The 21,706-nt window shown below is 36.8% G+C and overlaps 1 protein-coding gene across 3 annotated transcripts in view; it reads left to right on the plus strand.

Moving 5' to 3' along the window:
* Positions 1-21,706, plus strand: part of MCM8 (minichromosome maintenance 8 homologous recombination repair factor) — a 39,515-nt gene that overhangs the window by 8,496 nt on the left and 9,313 nt on the right. For 2 of the 3 annotated variants that reach the window (XM_054574022.1, XM_054574020.1), the window contains 8 exons: positions 146-344; positions 4,390-4,475; positions 6,371-6,522; positions 6,760-6,955; positions 9,559-9,589; positions 10,128-10,268; positions 13,061-13,202; positions 19,486-19,681. In XM_054574022.1, coding sequence (XP_054429997.1) covers positions 146-344; positions 4,390-4,475; positions 6,371-6,522; positions 6,760-6,955; positions 9,559-9,589; positions 10,128-10,268; positions 13,061-13,202; positions 19,486-19,681 — 1,143 coding nt within the window. The remainder of the gene's footprint in view (positions 1-145; positions 345-4,389; positions 4,476-6,370; positions 6,523-6,759; positions 6,956-9,558; positions 9,590-10,127; positions 10,269-13,060; positions 13,203-19,485; positions 19,682-21,706) is intronic. The other variant, XM_054574023.1, reaches the window with a different exon arrangement.

The following is a 21,706-nucleotide window of genomic DNA, read 5'->3' on the forward strand; positions in this document are numbered from 1 at the left end:
TCTGATATATATAAAGATGAAAATGGTTTGAGAATTCCATAGTGGCTCCTAAAAGGAATTTCTCAGGTTTCCATGTCAGAAAACAACCTCAGTTTTCTGTCCATGGTAAATTCATGGATAAATACATTCCTGTTTTTGTTTTTAGGGTATACAACTATGAGCCCTTGACACAACTCAAGAATGTCCGAGCAAATTATTATGGAAAATATGTGGCTCTGAGAGGGACAGTGGTTCGCGTCAGTAACATAAAGCCCCTTTGCACCAAGATGGCTTTTCTCTGTGCTGCATGTGGAGAAGTTCAGAGTTTTCCTCTTCCAGATGGAAAGTATAATCTTCCCACAAAGGTGATACCATGTTCTTTAACTATTTATCTTGGTAAAGAAGGCAAATCATTTTATAGAAAACACTTCTGATGTTTGTGAATACAGAGCTTATTTTTCTTTTCAGTTTTTAAATTATGAAATACTTCAGGGTACACACACACAAAAAAGAAATAAAACATTCTTCTATCCACCTTTCGGAATTTACATTTTGACAGCTCCAGATATATTTTTAAAGATATGAAGCATTGATAAAATTAGTGTCTCTGTTTTGCCCCTTGCGTGTGCCACTCCCAGTGACAATCATTACCCGGAAGTCAATGTGTATTCTTTCCGTTCATATTTTTATACTTTGACTTAATAGGTACACACATCAAGTTTTCTTTATTCTGGTGGTTGAAAGTGTTCCTTTTTTCTTTATTAACATTTTTTTAAACTGTAGATTTTTAAAACTATAGGAAAGTGCAGAGAATAATGTAATATCTATATACACTATGAGTTGGCAAATATTAATATTTTGTGATTTTAGTTTAATTTTTTTAACAACAATAGTATCACAGTTAAAATTCAAGTTTCCCTGATCCTCTCCCCAGTTCATCCACTTCGTTCCATCTTCCCAGGCAGCCACTTTCTGAGACTGGCATGCATTCTTCAAGTCTGCATTCTCATACCTGACTATGTATGTAGGGTTTATTTTCTTGTGTGTATTTACATAAGTGATAATACTGAAGTAACATTTTTCTATCTCCTTTTCATGTGCTTATTTTGGAGTTCTACCTATCTTGATATACATCTAATTCCTTCATTTTTACCGTTGGGTAGTATTCCATTAAATGAATAGCTACTAATTATTTGTTCTCTTGGTGAGCACTTGTGCCTCCAGTGTTTTACAATTCCAGATGATGCTGTAGAGAACATTCCTGTACATATCTTCTTAGCAGAGGAATTTCTCAATTATAGGATATGCTTATTTTTAACTTTATTAGGTTCCAGTTTATACCCCTACTTGTAATGTTAAGCAATTAGCATTTCCCCACGTTTTTATTAACACTTGGTATTATTAGGCTTTTTAGTTTGCTAGTTTGTTGGGTGTAAAATGGTGTATCATTTTTAATATTAATTTCTATGATTTTTGTTATTGTTGAGCATCTTTTCACATCTTTATTGGCTATTCATTTTTATTCTTTACTGAATTTTCTCTTTATAGCTTCTATTCATTTTTCTGTTTATACATTAGCTCCCCCCTTATCTTCAGGAGATACATTCCATGACCCCAGTGGATGTCTGAAATGGCAGGTAGTACTGAACCCTGTACGTACTATGTTTTTTGGTGCATGTACATACCTTTTCACTTAAAGGAAGCACTTCACATCTTGTCTGGCATATCAGAATTGCCAGCATCACTGGCAATTCTTGCACTTTTGGGCGCCACTTAAATAAAATTAAGGGTTACTTCAATACAACCACTGGAAATACTGTTACAGTTGATCTGATAACCCAAACAGCTACTAAGTGACTAAAAGGCGGGGCGCACATGCAGTGTGGATTTGCTGGGCAAAGGGATGAGTTGCGTTCTGGATGGGGCAGAATGGGATGAGGCAAGATTTCAATCAGGCTACTCAGAACACCACATAATTTGGAACTTATAAATTGTTTATTTCTGGAATTTTTTATTTCATATCTTCGGAGTGCAGTTAACCCATGGATATCTACAGAAAACTGAAACTGCAGAAAGCGAAACCATAAGTACGGGGGGACCAAAGTACTATTGATAGTTCTTTATGAATTTCTGATACTAATGATTGATTTATATACATTACAGATATTTTCTTTGTAATATGTAATGTTATATATATTACAGGTATTTTTTATACAGTCTTTAGTTTGTTTTTAACTTTGTGGTATATTTTTTGTTGTATAGTTTTACATTTTGACATGATCAAATTGATCACTGGTTTTCTTTATAACTTTTATATTTTATGCCCTGCTTAAGAAGGCCTTCCTCACACAAGCATTGTAAACATATTCCTTACATTTTCTCCAAATACTTTTTAAAAATATATTTTATTTATTTTTAGAGAGAGGAAGGGAAGGAAAAAGGGAGAGAGAAACATCAATCAGTTTCCTCTCGTACATGCCCTGTCTGGGGATCGAACCTGCAACCTTGGCATGTGCCCTGACCAGGAATTGAACTGGCAACCTTTTGTTTTGCAGGATGATGTCCAACCAACTGTGCCACAGCAGTTAGGGCTTCTCCAGATACTTTTAAGCCTTGTTTTTTATATTTAGATCTCTCACACATCTGGAAATTAATTTTACCACTGGCAAAATGCTAAGGATCTAATTTTATTCTTTTAGATAAAAAGTTAGTTGTCACCAGTTATTAATTAAGCCCTCTGTTCATTCCTACTGATGGATAATGCTTCTTCTGTAGTACACTGTGCTCTTGTAGACATGTGATTCTGTTTTATTTCACTGGTCCTGTGTCAACTCCATATGATCTTATTTATATTAATCTTGTTAAAACTTTTGATGAAATAGTTAGATTTGCCATACCTATTCTTCTTTTCCAGAGATGCCTTTACTATCCTTGGATTTTAATAAATTTAGCATTTATTATACTTTTACTCAAATTGAAATTCCTAAGGCTTCTTCCTCTTACAGGAAGAACAAGGTATGTTAGATTCAGCTATTGGTTCTGAATAATCAGTGGTGTTAATAAGCTGTTGTCATCTACTATTTGTTTGGACTTAAGGTTCAGGCAGTGCCTTTAGCTCAGAAGCCAGAAATTAAATCCTCATATAAATCAGGTATTTTCTGTAAACTGTGTTTGATCAGGATATTTCTGTGCTCTTTAATATAGAGAGTAGTAACGCTGATTCATAAGAAAAGTTGATAGTGTGAAGAGGTCCTCTGTGTGTCTGAACTTGAGTGAACTGAGAGGACCAGAAAGACGGTTGTTCCAGGTGATCTCTGTTCCAGTCTCTATTGCTGCAAAACAGATCGCCCTAAAACTTAGTGGCTCACAATAACAACAATCATTTTATTATTTTTCATGGTTTCTGTGGTCAGGAGTTTGGAAGAACTGCTTGGCTGGGTAGTTCTGGCTCTAGATTTCTCAAATTGTTGAAGTTAAATGGTGGCTGGAGCTGGAACAGCAAAGGATGATGGAGTGGCTAGGGGCTGGCCAGCCATCTCTCCTCCCTGCAGTTTTCCATCTGTGGGCTGATTTTGACTTCTCATACATAGTACAACAGCTCAGGACACACAGTCTGCTCACACTACTGCTGACTGCTTTAGGAGACAGAACTCCAAATGACAGGCAGAAACAGCTTTGCCTTTTGAGCTAGCCTCTGAAATCAGGTGACCTAACTTCCACCATACTTTGCTGGTTACAGAGTGAATCACAAGCCTGTCCAGATTCCAAGAAGGGGAAATTAGACTCCATTTGTTGATGGGGGAGTGACAAGGTTGTAGAAAGGCTCATGGGGAGTTATTATTGCAAGTATGTTTCAAAATATAGTCTGCCAGAATCTCTGAATTTATAAATGTACCTCAAAGCCCAATCAGCAAACAAGTGACCTATGAAAGCTTAAACACAGCTTACTCATATGTTGAGGACTGCCTGTGTGTTATGATAAATATTACGGTATACAAAAAGTACAAAAGGAGGCTACATGGGAGAGCTGGTGATTAAAGACGACCCAGGAAAGGCTTTCAAAAGGGGAAGATTGATGCTGAGTATGTGGGACTGTATGCAAGGGGCACTCGGGGGTCAGGAGACTGCATGAGTACAAAGAAGGAATAAAGTTTAGGGTGAGAGGCAAGTGAGGAGCCTTGCACACCCACAGCAGAAGAATAAGAGCAGTGGTCAAGAGGGACCAGCTGAAAAAGCACCTCAAAAGTTTGTGATACAGAATCAATGCAGAAGGAAATAGAAAATCATTGCAGCTCTTACTGCATTTTACATTCTGAGGAACATTTTTAAAGCAATACTAAATAAAATATTTTAACTTGAGATGTGATTGTACTTTATCAAAAATCTGAATGTAAATAAATCTTGTTGCAGTGCCCTGAGCCTACATGTCGAGGGAAGTCATTTACAGCTCTCCCTAGCTCTCCTCTCACAGTGACGATGGACTGGCAGTCAATTAAGTAAGCAATCACACTTTTCTAAAAAGCAGATTTTAGATATCTCATACTTTCAACAAAGTCTATAATTTTCCAAATTATACTGTGATTCTTAACTTGTATACAGTGATAAAGTGTCTAATAAACAGTTTGATTAGGAGTTAATGTGTTGAAATAACCATCTTTATTCAAAATTTGTTCTCTATCAGATTACAGAAAGGATCTGATGTGTAAGTATGTCCTTTTGCTATTGAGAAATAGTTCATTTTATTTCTCTTTTATCTGACTCATTGAATTGGATGGATGTAGACCATAATCAAAGCTGTATAATTTATTCCATAATGAGTTATGATCAAAATAATATTTATTTGAAAGTTTAAAATAATGTCTTAGAAATGGGCATGTTTCATTTCATGTTCTCACTATCCATGAGGCATTTTACTATGGATTTGGGGGGAAAAAGCTTTTTTCCACAAGTCAGATTTTGGTAGAGTGTTTAATCCAAAAATTTATTCCATTTTTCTGATTATAGTTTCATAACTTCATCCTAAATATAAAATAATGGGTCGTTTGAAGTTAGAACGCTCTCCAGGAAACCTGGCTGAAACAGGAGGTGATGGTCTTACAAAACTAAAATCTAGGGGAAAGTGCAGTAAATTGTGGATTGCTACCAGGCCCTGTCCTAGCTTTACCCCTCTGCCCTGTAAAAACCAAGACCAACAAATGTAATAATTGTTCACGATGCTGAGATATTTACAAACACTGCATTTTATAAAAGAGGAAATGTTTAAGACTCCTGAGCATGATCGTTTCCCTGGTGAGTGGAGAAGCCTGCTTTCCAGCCCATGTCTGTAGGGCTTTGACCACTGAAGAGTGTAATGAGGGCTTCAGAGGTGCTTAAAGGGCCACAGAACGATATATGCATAGAAGATTCAGGGTAATTTAATTATTTGAACAAAGTCTCTTTGTTTTCAGGTAAAAACAACAGAAAGAAAATGGCCTTAAATATTTTAATTGGATTTTCCCCACTTTTTTATAATTTTTATTTTTTTAAGATTTTATTTATTTTATATTTTGAGAGGGGAAGGGAGGGAGAAAGCGAGGGAGAGAAACATCAATGTGTGGTTGCCTCTCAAGAAGCCCCTACTGAGGACCTGACCCAGAACCCAGGCATGTGCTCTGACTGGGAATCGAACTGGTGACCCTTTGATTCGCAGTCTTGTGCTCAATCCACTGAGCCGCACCAGTCAGGGAGGATTTTTCCCACTTTTTAAAAAAATTTCTTTGTCAATTACATAGAATGTAATTGTATTATAATACTGTATTTGGCATACAATATTATATTTGTTTCAGGTGCACAACATAGTGATTAGACACTATATACTTTACGAAGTGCTCACTCCAATAAGTCTGGTAGTCATCTGACACCAATATTTTCATTGGATTTGAACAGAGATCTTCTGATACTAGGAAATCACACCTAAGGATATAAAACATTGGCTCCCACTTTACTGTTTCTTTTTCCTGTGTGTATTCTGGACATCATTTTGTTTTGTCCATCAATACTTTCCAGTGTGCTGTTTTCTAAGATTTCAGTATCTTGTTTGTTGATGACTCCTCTGCAATGCCCTAAAACTTCTCTTTACTCTTTTAGTGACTGTAATTTTGGTGTACATTTTGGAGGAAGGGTGACAAATGTACATGCTCATCCTGCCATCCCATCCTTAACTGCAGACTGCTGAAATAATTTTAGATACACCACTGAACTTTTTAAACTAACTTTTTAAAAAACTCATTGGCCCTTTATCTAGCTTAGCACTGTATGGACCCTGATATGTAATATGTAAATAGTTAATATGTAAAAGAAATAACCCAGAGTCAATGTGTGTACTCACTGAAAATTGCTTACCTTTTTTTAGAATCCAAGAGTTGATGTCTGATGATCAACGAGAAGCAGGTCGAATTCCACGAACAATAGAATGTGAGCTTGTTCATGATCTTGTGGATAGCTGTGTTCCGGGAGACACGGTGACTGTTACTGGAGTGGTCAAAGTCTCAAATGCTGAAGAAGGTGCAGTGTAATTCTTTTCTCAGTAATTTGTCAGCATCTGTCTTTTTTAAATCTACTTCTGAATCTCTGTTAATTTAAGGAGTTCCTTGTTTCTTACATAGGTGAAACTTTCCTTCTGCAATAAGGTTTTATTTGTAAAATGAATAAAACCTTGTGCACTTCTTGTACATTCTACTTGAATATTTGTAGGGAAAGTGAAAATACTAAGTATTACATTTCATACTTTGAAATTTACAGGTTCTCGAAATAAGAATGACAAATGTATGTTCCTTTTGTACATTGAAGCAAATTCTGTTAGCAACAGCAAAGGACAGAAATCAAAGGCTTCTGAGGATGAGTGTAAGCACGGAACGTTGTTAGAGTTCTCACTTAAAGAACTTTATGCTATCCAAGAGATTCAAGCTGAAGAAAACCTGTTTAAACTCATTGTCAAGTATGTATGATGTTTTCTGAAATTTTATTAGGTATTTGCTTGTTGGGGTATTCTTGGGTACAAGAAACACAAAACTAGTCAAAATTGTTGGCAAACTAACGTTCATGGGCTGAATCAAGTTAACCACCCATTTTTGTTTGACGCATGAGCTAAGAATGATTTTTACATTTTTTAATGGCTGAAAAAGAATCAAAAGGAGGGTATGTCATGACATGTAAAGTTATATGAAATTCAGATTTTGCTGCCCATAAACAAAACTTTTATTGGGACACAGCCATACTCTTTCAAAAGAGTTCAGAGTTGAGACAGAGAACAAATGGCTCATAAATGTCTGGTCTTCTACAGAAGAGTTTGCTGCTCTCCAGTTTAAGCACTAAGGAAAATGTACTCACAAGTTTCTTATTTATTCTGATGGGACAGTGAATTCTGGAGTTATTTCAGTTAGTTGTATGTACTTTTTTTTTTTTAACTTTTAAAAACTAAGAGATTCATAAAGAAATTACTTATATTAGGTATCTTTTATTTCCTTCTTATTGTCATGAAGTAGAGAAGAAGCGAAATAGAGGCATTTTTTACTTTAGTAGTTAAGAGCTCTTTTTTGGAGATAAACCTAAATCAGAACCCTGCTTCAGCCACTTATTTCCAGTGTGATCAGGAGCATTTTGCCTAATTCCTCCTTCATTTTTATCTTAAAATGGAAGTAATAATACTTGTATCAGAAGGTTCTGAAGAGTAAATGAGATTTTGTTACTTAACATAATTAACAGTGCTGTTATTTTGATACTTATTGGACAATTTTTTGGATGATTTTGAAGAAATAGAGGAAAATGAGACTGAAGAATCCATTAATCTAAGAGAGAGAAAGAACTGAGGTTTGAAATGCAGTGTATTAGAGAGTTGATGAGGCTTTGGGCTCCAGGAGAATTTGACACTTTTTCTTTCTGCCATTAATACAGTAATTCACTAAAAAATGTATGGAGTTCCTCAGGGGTTCTTTGTTCTTAAATTCTCAGAGACCCTGTCTGAATAGACAGCCATTGCAGCCGCCCTGGGAGAAGAGAATGCTGAGCCAGGGTGAGGGTGGGAAGTGATGGTGTGGTGAGTGGTCTCCAGCAGGATCTGAGGAGCTGCCTGGCTGAGGGTCACCCCTTTGGTTTCTCTCATCAGTTATAAATAAAAATGCACATATATAGTGGTCCTTACACAGTACTTACAGAAGATGAGTTAGAATGAAAAACTAGGGTATTCTTCCCACAATTTGCTTTTGCCTTTTAGTTCTAAGTTTGTGATTTCAACATCAAAACTAGATGCTTTTGTTAATCTTGCAGGGGTTGGCAAACTATGCAGAGTGTTTGTTTTTGTCTACAGAATGTTATTAGAACATAGCCTCACCCATTCATTTCCATATTTGTTGATAGTTGCTTTCAAACGAGTTAAGTAGTTCTGACCAAGATAGTAGAATTGAAAATATTTACTTTCTGGGCCTTTAAAAAAAGTTTGTTGACCTTTGGCAGATGAACAATTGGAAGACCATGAAAAGAGTATGGAAAAGACTGGACGGTCATGTTTTAGTTTAAGTTCCTTTAGAAGCAATGATATGATTTGAGAAATGTAGTTTATTTGGGACTTGATCCCTGCATATACTGGTAGGGGGATGGGGAAGTGAGAAAGGATGGCAGTCAGTGTGTGGTGCCTTAATGAACAGGCTACTACTAGCATCCAGGGCTTAATCCTTCTGAGGCCTCTGGGACACTAGACTGTGTAGAACTCATTGTTTTTCCAACCAAGGACCTGGGTTCGGGGTTCCTCCTGGGTATGTTAGATAACCCAGCGCTTCTAGCCCACCCAGCGTGTCTGCCGGCCATAGGCCATAGAAAGCCCTTCGACAGGTGCAGGTGTGAGGTAGGAAGCCCCACCCAGCAGTTATGCAGGATCATGCTGAACAGTGAGTGCCAAGGGAACATGGCAAGACACCAATATCCGTGTTTACATACATTAAAAGGGATAATGAGTCACAGTTTGTTTACTTTTGAGTGTATCTCTTCTACCCCATTTTTTTTGTTCCTTTTTACACAATAGATAAATGTAAATATACTTCTTTATATTCATATATGCTCTTATTCTGATCCTTTGACTTGAACTGAAAAAAAATTTATCCTATCTTAAAATATATATAGGCAGTTCACAGTTCACCCTTTTGTCTCCTTTCAGTGACTTGGCTACACAAGTCTAAAGATGTCTATTCACATAAAATACAAAATAATTCATATCCTAAAGTGGGAGATATGATTATGGTGCATTTTTAAGGCTAGTAACATTAAATGATCAATAGTGTATTTGGTTACTTTAAAATACTTTACAAGTATCCTGTCTCCCTTACTCTGGCACAATTTTTAAGCACTCTTTTATAGATTAACCAAGAATTTTTGAGAACTTTATTGAGTAGTAGAATAACATTTATTGAGTTGTTTCACGGGTGTAAATTATGTATTTTTGTCTCTTTTGGATGCAATGTAAATCAAGTTAAGCAAACTTTTAAGTAGATCTTCTACTAGGTCAATGAAGTGGAAGTTAGAATTTATAAGTTGAATTCTATTTTTCAGCTCGCTTTGCCCTGTCATTTTTGGCCATGAAGTAAGTATTCTCTTCATCTTTGCTCAAAATATATAAAGTTCACAAAAATAAAATATAAAGACTTTATAAAAAATAGCTATTTTCTGTTGGCCACTTAGTTGTTCATATTTTAATACGAGTCATTATTCTCCATAAATGAATGATATGACAGGCAAACTACTGCCCCTTGTAGGAGAAAGCTGCTTACCAGTTAGAGTTAATAGGAAAGGGCTTTTAAACTGATTCTGGACACTAAACATTAAAGCAGAAACTAACAAATATTTCTTAGTTTTGTGTAGAATGGATTAATGCCTTGCAAGGTCTTCTTCACTTAGCAAGTTATAAGATATTGCTCTGATTTTATGTGCTTTCTAGTTTTTGCTTTTTAATCCTTTACATTGTAGTAGTTTATATGATTAGACTTGCTTTTCTTAGGAAAATAGTTCAATCATGTTTTACAAGAAAACCCCCAAACAAATGTTGTAAAACATAAAAGAGTAGCACCTCACTTGCTAGTCATCTTTATGTTTTTCTCACTTTTCCTTTTTTCACACTTTAGCTTGTGAAAGCAGGTTTGGCTTTAGCACTGTTTGGAGGAAGCCAGAAATATGCAGATGACAAAAACAGAATTCCAATTCGGGGAGACCCACATGTCCTTGTTGTTGGAGATCCAGGCTTGGGAAAGAGTCAGATGCTACAGGTAGAAAATAATCACTTAGTATTTGACCTTTTGCTTATCAAACACAGGAATAATTTACAAATGAATTTGCTCAAAGGATGTAGTATTTGTGTTCCAGAGGATATAGCTTGTCTGGTGGTATAAATGACTTGGATTTTGTGTGAGTAATATATAACTTGTATCTGACCATCTTTTCAAATTGAGCCAGTCTTCTGTCGCACAGGTTGCATAGGTATGCTGGTCTGTTGAGACGCCAGCTATTGTGAAACATAAGCCATTTCCTTAACCCCCTTTGTTTGTATCCAACATTGCTTTGCTAGTCTTTTTTTGTGACCTCACCTATGGACAGAATAGCTTAAGAAAGTAAAGTGGAGTCACCCACTCTCTCTTCACACAGCTACATAAATAGCATACTGGGCTTTAAGAGTAATCAGATAAAGGATAAGAGCTTTGTTGGAATACATTTCAACTGCTTCTGAATCCAAAGCAAGGCAGCTTCTGTGACCAGTCTGTTGTTGGTCCCCAAGAAATTTTTTGTCAGAGTTTAGCAGTCCTCTCTTCAGGGGCTTATCATGGCCCTGGAAGGTATTGCTTGGTAGAACGCTTATGGTTTTCTTGGAGTGACACCTGGTAAGCCAGCCATAACATCCTTTAAGAATGTCCATGTCCTCTATTCATACTCACTCTGTGCTCTTGTGTGGGAAAATGTGACTAGGCCAGGAGCTCCCTGGCACTTTAGTAAATTGTAATCCTATGACTACTGAATCTTTGTCCAGGGATTAGGAGCCCTAGCTACATATTAGAATCACCTTTGTAGCTCTTTGAAAATACTGTGGTCTGCCCCAGGCCGACTGAATTAAGAGTCTCTCGGTTAGGGTTCTATTATCTGTATGTGAACAACTCTCCACAAATTATTCTGATGTGCAGCGAGGATTGAGAACGGCTTTGATCTGGTTGTTGCACTGTAAACCCACTGTCCTTCACATCAGATGATTCTTTATTTCTTATGGTTAAGTGTTAAACCAGTCATTCTCATTTTTAATCTGACATTTTATCCATGTTGCCATATTTTGTTACTTTTGACTAACTGGGCCTAAATTAAAAAAAAAAAAAATTCTGTACTTAGCCCTTGCTACCAGCCCGGCACAGAGTACCTAGCCAGAACATCAATACAAAAGGAACACATGGCACATCTAAGTTGTTACAGCTTTCTTTTCTGTCTTTGTAGCATTGAATGTGTGTGAATTTTGAATTAGCATATTATATATGGAAGCCTAACTTAACCCTCACAGTGTCTGATCATCTCTATAAATCATTTAATTTCTACATTTTGTTTACAGTATATAAAGTATCATTTTTCTCTCTTTTTAATTTACAAACTATGTTTTTGGCAGATAATGGTTCCAAAATACATTAAATGGCACTGAAAATGTTTTAATACCAAGAAATGATGCTGGCAGTTTTTCGTGTTTTTAGACCTGGGAGTAATGCTTTTAAAACCCCTGACTCACCCTGGCCTGTGTGGCTCAGTTGGTTGGAGTGTTGTCTTGTAACTGAAAGGTTATGGGTTTGATTCCTGGTCAGGGAACATACCTAAGTTGCAGGTTTGATCCCTGGTCCTGGCACGTGTGATGTCCAGTCCAGGTGTGTAAGGGAGGCAGCCAATCAATGCTTCTCTCTTGCATTGATGTTTCTCTCTCTTTCTCCTTTCCTCTCTCTCTGAAAGCAATGAAAAAAGTGTCCTTGGATAAGAGTTAAAAAAAAACCAAAAAACCCGAAAAACAAAACAGAACCCTAGCTCAGTTTAAAAATAGAAGTTGTGACATTAGTGGAAATTAACTGTTGTAAATAATGGAGGGTAATGCATATAAGTCTGTTAGTCCCACTGAGCCACGGTTTTTAAAAATTAGGATAGCACTAACAGTTATGAGTCAGTTACTGTGTATTTTCAGTCTTCTTTTCCTCTGACCACTTAGTAAACCGCTGTACTCTTAAGAATAACAAATAAGGAATTACAAGTAACAAAAATAATTATAGCTATTGTTGATAAGTTAGGCACCGTAGGGTCCCTTGGGTTGTTCACGCCACAAGTCCAGATCACACTGACATGGATAACAGTGTGAACACCGTCTCCTGAAGTTGAGCAGTACATAACCATATATAGCGGCCTTGCATCGGACCCTTACTGTGTGCCAGATACCAGGTTAAGTGCCTTACATACATAATCTCATTTATTCATCAGAACATTATGTGATAAAACACAAGGAAACTGAAGCTCAGAGAGGTCTGAGAGCCACATAGCCAGGACTTGGTAGAGCCAGGATTGAAACAGGCCTGCCTGACGAGAGTTCCATGCTTTTAACTGTTGTGCTATCTGACTACTCTTTTGATCTGCCATAGATTATTTGCTCAGAAGGCAAGCATTATTGAACCATTTTATTACTTGATGTTTAAAGAAACATTAGAGCCCTTGAAATTAAAACTGGTGCTCACATTTTTGCTGTTTGAACTTGAAAATGAAGAATAAAATGGAATTGTGTAGTGTTCACAGGACCACAGACATCAGAGTCAGGTTGCCTTGATGTGATTGAACCCTGACTTCCCACCTTCATAGCTGTATGAGCTACTCCCTCTCTGCAGGCATGGTTCCTGATCAGTGCATGGGGATGTGGTAGTACCTTCCTACCACCTGGATGGCGAAAATTGTATGGGAAAGCTCTTAGACTCCCTGGCATATAGCTAATATTTGCGAGCAATTACTCTTAGCTATTATTTCCCTTTGGGTGATTCTCTTAAATTTTTTGTTTCCTCAGGCAGTATGCAGTGTCGCTCCACGCGGTGTATATGTTTGTGGTAATACCACAACCACTTCGGGTTTGACTGTAACTCTCTCAAAAGATAGTTCCTCAGGAGATTTTGCTTTGGAAGCTGGTGCCCTGGTACTTGGTGATCAAGGTAAGAGACCAAAGATGATAATAATTCTGGGCTTTTTAAAAAATGTCTTTTCCTTTTCAGTCAATTTTGTTATATTCTGTTCAAGAGGCATTTGGACAGCACTGTCCCAACCAGTGAGTTGAGAATGAGTGCCAGTAAAATTAACTAGAAATAAAGTACTGTCATTTTTATTTATATTAATACTGCAGAATTGGAACTGGTACTTAATGTCATTCATATTCAGAATCTTGGAGCAGATACAATTATATGTAAAAATTAAAAATCATGTTAAAGAGGTATAGCCCCCAACACTTCCCATTTGATACCACTCTTCACATTTATGATTTGTTTTAAAGCTTTATAGGGTGGGGCGGGATTGGGCATCTTATTGACTACCACATTCCTATTGCCTAGTGCATAGGTGCACAGTAAATATTTGTTGAATGCATTACTATTACTTAGAGTAGTTCTAGATGCCTTGGAACTAAAAAGAAGGTGAATGTTATTTTTTGCTCTCAGAGGACTTGGAATAAGAGTTTAGAGCCAGTTGCCTTAGAATTAGAAGTTTTGCTGTATTTTAACCCATCTCATTAGGGTTTTAGGATGGTGTTTTTTTTTTTTTTTTTCAGGATTTGACTGATAATTTATAAGAAATCCAGTTAGAGGGCTCAGCATGAACAAATCTTCACTAGAGCTTTGTTACCTAAATTTTTGTGATGTGTTAACCCTGTTGGGAAAACATGTTCCTATGCATTTGTCAGGCTGTGCCCAGATTCCAGAAAGTCATCCGTCCCTTTGCATTTTGCCAGTGACCTCCTCGTTTCTAAGCCCAGTACCCATGAGCCATGTTTGACACAGCTGATCACCGCCCTCTCCATAACTTTGTTTCCAGGACACTACGCTTTTCTAGTTTTCTTCTTTTTTCACCTTTCTTTCTCAGTCTTTACTTGTTCTTCATCTCTCCAACCTCTTTAACTGGTTAGCACCTCAGAGTGCTTAATTTTTGTTCTGCTTTTCTTCTTGGTCTGTGTTTACCTTCATGATGATCTTACTCTACTCTCATAGTTTTACTTACATATGTGCTGAAAAATTTCCAAATTAGTATTTCTTCTCCCCTGAACTCCAGGCACTTATTTCTTATTGCCTACGCAGTATCTCTACAACTCTCTCAATCTTAACATGTCCAAAACCAAAATCCTGATCTTTCCCTTCAGATTTTTTTTTTTACAGTCTTTCCAAATTCAGTAAATGACAATTCCATTCTTCCATTTGCTCAAAGCATAAAAGGTAGTCATCCTTGACTTTTTCTCATACCCCACATCCAATCTGTCAACAAATCTTGTTGGCTCTACCTTCCAAATTCAGTTGACCCTTGAAAAACATGAACTGCATGAGTCCATTTATATGTGGATTTTTTTCATTTCTTTTAATATTTTATTGTTTAATATTATAGTTGTCCCAATTTTCCTTCTTTGCCCCCTCTATGCAGCCACATGTAGATTTTTTCACTAAATACCTACAGGAGTGTACTGTTTTCCCTCTTTACTTTATTGTAAGAGTAACATTTTTTATCTAACTTCACTGTAAGACTACAGTATATAACAGAAGATGTTAGTCAACTATTTATGTTATTGGTTAGGCTTCTGGTGAACAGTAGGCTATTAGCATTTAAATTTTGGGGGAGTTAAAAGTTTTATGTGGGTTTCCGACTGACATGGGGGTCCAGCACCCTTATCCCTGTGTTCAAGGGTCAACTATCCAATATCCAGCCTCTTCTCCACTGCTGCTGCCCTGATCCAAGACACCATCATCTCCGATATAGATTATTACTATGATCTCCTCTTGGTGTGCCTGTGACTACCCCTGCGCTTCCTATTCTTAACAAGGCAGAGCGATCCCATTAAAGCTTAAATCACTTTATTCTTCTGTTCAAAACCATGCAGTGGTCCCCTGTCTCAGTGAAAGCCCAAGTATTGATAGTGGCCCAGGACCATTCATATTCTAGCCTTTCATCACCTCTTCTGCCTCATTACCTTCTACTTTCCTCTTATTTCCCCTTCTCCAGCAACAACGGCCTCCTTGCTGTCCTGATGACCGTCAGCATGCCAAGCACATCACAGTTATGCATCAGGGCCTTTGGTTTTGCTCCTCTTTGCATGGAATGTTCTTACACCAGATATATCTGCAAGGCTTTTCCCTTCCCTCTCAAATTTTTGCTCAAATGTTCCCACCTCAACAAGGCCTTACTTTTATACCACATTTTAAATTATAACCCCCACTCCCAACAGCAGATCTTTTTCTCCTTACCCTAACTCTCCCTTTTCTTTCTATAGCACTTATTACCTTCTAATATACTATATGGTTTACTTTTTAATAGTCTGCCTGTCTACACCAAATAGAATGTAAGCCTCACAAGGGCAGAGAATTTTGTGTTTTTAGTGCCATATCCCACATACGTAGAACATAGTACAGATATATAGAAGGTATTTGATAAATATTTGTTCATTAGAAGTGACAGTATTTTCACTAAGTTACCAGGTGAAGAAAATAATAAGAGGATGCTCATTGTAAAACTATCAAACTTTCCATTAATTAGAAGTTGTACGTGATGTGGGATTTAACTATACAGATAGCCAATGGGATTTAAGATGTGGAATGGTAACAGCCTACTACTGTGTTTTCTTCCAGATATAAATAGCTAGGCCAAACACTATGTTGGTAAAAGTCGCACAGTTAAAATACAAAGGAATGTTAGCAGAGCTCAGATCCTAAAAACGAATACAGAATCCTGCTATCAGCTTTACTGAACACTTACAGGAGAAAAAAGGAGAAATAGGGCTGTTTTATAATATTTCCCTTCTTCAGTAATATAGTTTGTTTTTTTTTAAAACAACAAGATTAATCAATTGTAACCAAAGAAAAGAGGCTTAAAATTTTCGAAGTTTAAATTCAGTGCTTTAAAACCAGGATCATCGACTTTAGTCCACAGGTCAATTCAGCCTTCAGCCTGTTTTAGTATAGTCCATAAGCTAAAAATTGTTTTTATATTTTTAAAGGGTTGTAAAGAACAACCAAAAACCCAAGAATATGTGACAGGCTTGCAAAATGTGAAGTATTTACACCTGCCCCTGTAGAGAAAAAGTTTACCCACTCCTGCTTTAAAACTTTGAAAAGTGGCAATCAGGGTAGCAACCTGACTTTGTTTCTACACTGTCCCCACTCCTAAGGAACTGTACTCGTAATTTTGAGAATATCCAGTAATACCATCAGTTTTAGAGAGTCATGGACTGACCTCTGAGCTGGCATGCTTGCTTGTTCATAGAGTAGGTAAGAGGAGTTTAACCATAGCACCACCTAACAGGTTTCTCATATATAGAAAAAAGGGAGAAAAAATATTATAAGGTAATAATGTTTGAGGGTCCCCAGTAACACGTGGATTAGATATAATATACCCAGCACATAAAATGCCTTCAGTCAGAGGTAGGTCTTCACATTGTGTTTAAAGAGGTTAAGTGAATCCCTACAATTGTACAGTCACTGGTATTGACCTTGTACCAGGTAGTGACCTGGTATTGCTGAGAACTGCATTCTAATCTTTTGACTTTAGAGCCCATGATTTTCTTTCCAAATTTTGCTGCCCTAAGAAACCCAAATTAAGCTTCCCAAAAAACCCAGCTTAAAAATCATCTTTTTCTTAAAACCTTTCCAGATTTCCCTTCCTCTTTTAACTTCCTACCATCCCCAGAATACTCTTTTTATATAATTATGCGTATGTTTTATAGTTGTAAAAATATGTATACACTGTATTTTGCTGTGTATAATGTGTTCCTGTATATAATGAGCACCCACGTTTTTTGTCCCAAACTTTCAGGAAAGAAATCTTTTGTTTTAATTTTTTAATTCAATTATTTACATATATTTAGATGCTTGTTTTGTATTAAAAAGGAATTTTAGCATTTATTTCTGAACATATTATGGTACAAGAAATTTTATGTAACAAATAATTACAAAATACAAGAACAGATAAAAGGTACAAGAAATTTTATGAACTGATAACAAATTTACGATATTTACGCATCATAGAAAGCTAAGAACTCTTCGTCGCTGTCAATATCAGAAATATCGTCATCTTCAATTTCTACATTACCAGTGTTTTCTGAAGAGTTACTTTCCTCATCCCAGTAAATTTCATTGTCCTCAGTTCCATCCATAGCGTTGCTGATGCCACATTTTTTAAACGATTTCACAACCACTTCCTTCTTGACACTGTTCCATGCTCTTAGGATCCAATCACAAACCTGGGCAATGGATGCCTCCTTGATCCTGCCTGTAGGAGTGAAGTCATTACCAGCTGACTGCATCCAGGATGTCCATTCTTTCTTTATCAGGGCCTTAAAGGGCTTATTTACTGACACATGAAGAGGTTGCAGTTGGCTCGTTAGCCCACAAGGTATCACAGCAAGTTGGGTTTTCAAGTCCGCTGCGATTGCTTTTGCGCTTTGTGTAATATGGGCTTTAAAGTGATCAAAAACAAGCAAAGCTGGTTTTTTAAGTAATCCTCCAGGCCTTTGTGACCACACTTTATTAAACCAGATTTTCATGCCTTGTTCATTCATCCATCCTTTTTCATGCACATGGACAATAACCCCACTTGGAATCTTTTCTTTTGGAAACGTTTTTCTTTTAAAGATGATCATAGGTGGGAGCTTTGTCCCATCTGCACAACAGGCTAGAACAACAGTGAAATGTGTTTTCCCATGACCACTAGTTTTAATAGCCATGGTCTTTGCTCCTTTGACGTCCACAGTTCTGTTGGATGGCACATCAAACGTGAGTGGGACCTCATCCATATTGGCGATTTGGGACAGCTCAAAGTTGTAAGTCTTTCGAAGATTGATAACATAAGAATGAAATTCCAAGAATTGATTTTCATAGACTGCTGGAAGTTTTTGGGCAAGTTTTGTTCGTGTCCTCATACTCAAACCTTCTCTTTTCATAAAGTTAAAGCACCATTTAGGTGTGCCCGAGAAATCATCAATGTTTTTTTCTCGTGCAATCCTTTTACCTTCTTCTTGTATCATCTTGGTTGAAACAGAGATCCCAGTTTGATGCTGCTGCAGAATCCAGGTCTTCACCTCCTGCTCTACCTCTGGCCACTTTGGAGGCTTCCCTCGCATTGCCTTCTTCTGCCGTGGCATCTGAAGAAGCTTTGCTTCCTGTTGCCTCCACAATCGGATGACACTCTCTGTGGGAGGAGGCCCAAAGTGTCTCTCAGCAGCTCTGTTGCCATGCTTTTTAGCATATTTAATAACTTTTAGCTTAAAACTTGCAGTGTACGAAAACCGTTTTGACATTTTCAAGGGATTTTCCAGTAATTTCTCCCACTGAAGTGTACAAAAAGAAATGTCACGCTGTTCACCCAATGGTAAAAAAGTTGTCACCTATCTCATCAAGTGGATAACAGTCGGCATCTCTGGATAACAGCACTTGCTCTTCCTTTCATTCTTTTGAATCATTGGCTAAAACTGCTTTCCTTGCAAGTTTGTTGTAAATTCAACAAAACTGATTATTGTATTCCAGGGTATTATTTTTGTATACAAAGATTGTTACTGCTTTCTAGAGTTACACTTTTAACATATAAGCATAAATAAAAGAATTAAAAACATTTATATAGATACGGAATTAGTACTACCCACATATAATGCGCATGCTTATTTTTCCCTCAAAAATTTGGGCAAAAAAGTATACACTACACACTGCAAAATATGGCATCTTATCTCCCCTGTTTGTATTTAAGCCTTTAAGTTTTTTTAAGAGTTGCTTTCATATGTTTTTCATTTTTGTAGCCCTCACAGCATAGTACTTTCCCTGTGGAAAATACTGAATGAGTAAATATTACATAAAAGTTAGTTAAATAAGCCCTGGCCGGTGTGGCTTAGTTGGTTGGGCATTGTTCCACAGACTGAAAGGTCTCCTGTTTGATTCCTGGTCAGGGTGCATGTCTGGGTTCCAGGTTCCATCCCCAGTCAGGGTGTGCACAGAAAGCAACCAGTTGATGTTTCTCATTCACATCGATGTTTCTCTCCCTCCCTTTACTTCTCTCTAAAATAAAAAATAAAATAAAATTTACTTTTAAAAAGTTAAATGTTTTATTTGCTGTAAAATAATCAGAAGTTCTCTGTTGTATGACATTTTATAATTTTAACTGCTGAAAACAATGGGGATATCTCTCATTTTGGAATAATTTCCATTCTGTAAGATTTTGAAGGACAATTTTTTCTGTATCATTTTACTGTGATTATAGGTATTTGTGGAATAGATGAATTTGACAAGATGGGAAGTCAACATCAAGCTTTGCTAGAAGCCATGGAACAGCAAAGTATCAGTCTTGCCAAGGCTGGCATGGTTTGTAGCCTCCCTGCAAGAACTTCCATTATTGCTGCTGCAAATCCAGTTGGAGGACATTACAATAAAGCCAAAACAGTTTCTGAAAATTTAAAGTAAGTCTCTTCAAATATTTATACCTTTAATATATTGAATCCCTATAAATCAATACAAAAAAGATAATCAAGGATATAATGGATAGTTCATAGACATTACAAGTTTCCAGTAAATGTACAAAAATGTGTTTCAGTACTACAAATTAAAACAATGAAGTACTATTGATATCATCCATAGGCAAACATTTTAAATATTAATAATCATTATTGGCAAAGAGATGGGGAATTTAGCATTTTGAAGGACAACTTGACATGTTTATCACTATTATAAATGTACACATTTTTGTTCCTGCCAATTATTTTAGGAATTGCACCCAAAAAAAAAAAAAGTCACACAAGTGCACAAAGATATATTTACAGGGTGAGTGTTATAGCATTGTTTATCACTGCCAAAGACTGAAAATAACTTACAATGCTCATTTATAGGGAACTGGTTAAACTATATAATAAGATTGTACAGTGTCTTATGAGAAGGAAAGGAACTTTGTAAGTACTGATAGAACACATCTCTGCTTTACTGTTAAGTGAAAAGAGGACATGATATACTTCATATATGTGGTATGATCTCACTTTTTCCCAAAAACAATGTTTATATCTGTATGTGTATATGCTTCCTCTTCTAATTTGTTCTATATAGGTTGCACAAAATGTATGGGGAGGGGAAATAAGACGTAAGTGATGCAAAGGGAGAAAAAGACAAAAGAATACCTCGGATTAAAAACTAGAAACTTAAATTCTTTTGGGAAAATAAAGCTAATTTTCTAATGTTTATTAATGTCATCTCTCATATAGAAACGTTACATGATAAATAATTGAACTTTGAGATTCTGGGTATTTTTGTATCAACACCACCACCAAAGAAGTCAGTTTATTAAAATGACAAAGGGCTATATTGGAAAGATCAGAAGGATCCTATTTAACAAGGATCCAGGGGACAAAAATTCTGCATTTTAGTGGTACCACAGACTTGCTTTGGGATGTTGGTCAAATTTGTTAATCACTCTAGATTCCAGTTTTCTTGTCTCAGATAGAGGAGCTATCTGATCACTGGGTTCAGAGGTGATTAAGTAGAATACCGCATTTTTATTACAGTGATTAATTAGATGCTTCTTTAAGGAAAAAAAATGGGCTTTTTGCTTCTAAATGGGCATAGATGCTTTGAGAGACTCCATATGTTAGTGAGGTAACAGATATAAAAGATTAAGAACTCAACAAGATACCTCTGATGTGTCATGTAGCATTCTAGCATAAAAATTGAAATAGAAAAGAATTCAGTGGTTTGGCTGGTCAGAAATGGCCATGTCCTCAACCTACCAAAGGAAGGAATGTATGAGGCAGACTACCCCCCGTACCCCCCAAAAAACACCCAGAATTCATTTATAAAAAAATATGTATTTAGTCTTACATGTTTAAGCTTCAGTCACCTTCAGAATACTTTCCATTTGATTCAGTACACCTATCACGACGTTTTTTTCAACCGCTGAAAAGTTTTTGAACTCGTTGATTTTGATGCCTTTTAATGCTCTGCCGTTTTTTGTTTCACCTCTTCCACATGAGCAAAATGTTCCCCTTTAAGGACTTTTTTCATCCATGGGGGGAAAAAGTCACTTGGGACAAGACTGGGTGAATAGGGAGGGTGGGGCACGGGGTTCATGCCATTTTTGGTCAAAAGCTGCTCAGCACTCAGCATGGTGTGGGCAGGTGCACTTGTAAATCATCCATCATGAAATGGGCAAACCCATTGAAAGAGACTCTAAATTCACTGAAGCTGAACAGTCTCTCACAACAATGCCAGCTGGTGTCCTGATACAGATGCGTTCTTAGAAAACTCATGTAGTGGGGGAAGTCTGTAGTACAGGGGGCCTGCCCTCCAAAATATAATTCCATTTTTGGGGGTCCTCCCTCATATAAAAGGCTGTGCACATGTTGAAGGGTACTATGGCCTTATGTCTCCGGAGTTGGTGGGTGTATTATACAAAAACTATTGTTTCTATAGTCTGAAACTTTTTTAAGTTATACGTGTAA

Source organism: Pteronotus mesoamericanus, unplaced genomic scaffold (genome assembly GCF_021234165.1).
Source record: "Pteronotus mesoamericanus isolate MK-2021 breed Mesoamerican mustached bat unplaced genomic scaffold, CSHL_Meso_final contig_25, whole genome shotgun sequence".
Taxonomy (NCBI): Eukaryota; Metazoa; Chordata; class Mammalia; order Chiroptera; family Mormoopidae; genus Pteronotus; species Pteronotus mesoamericanus.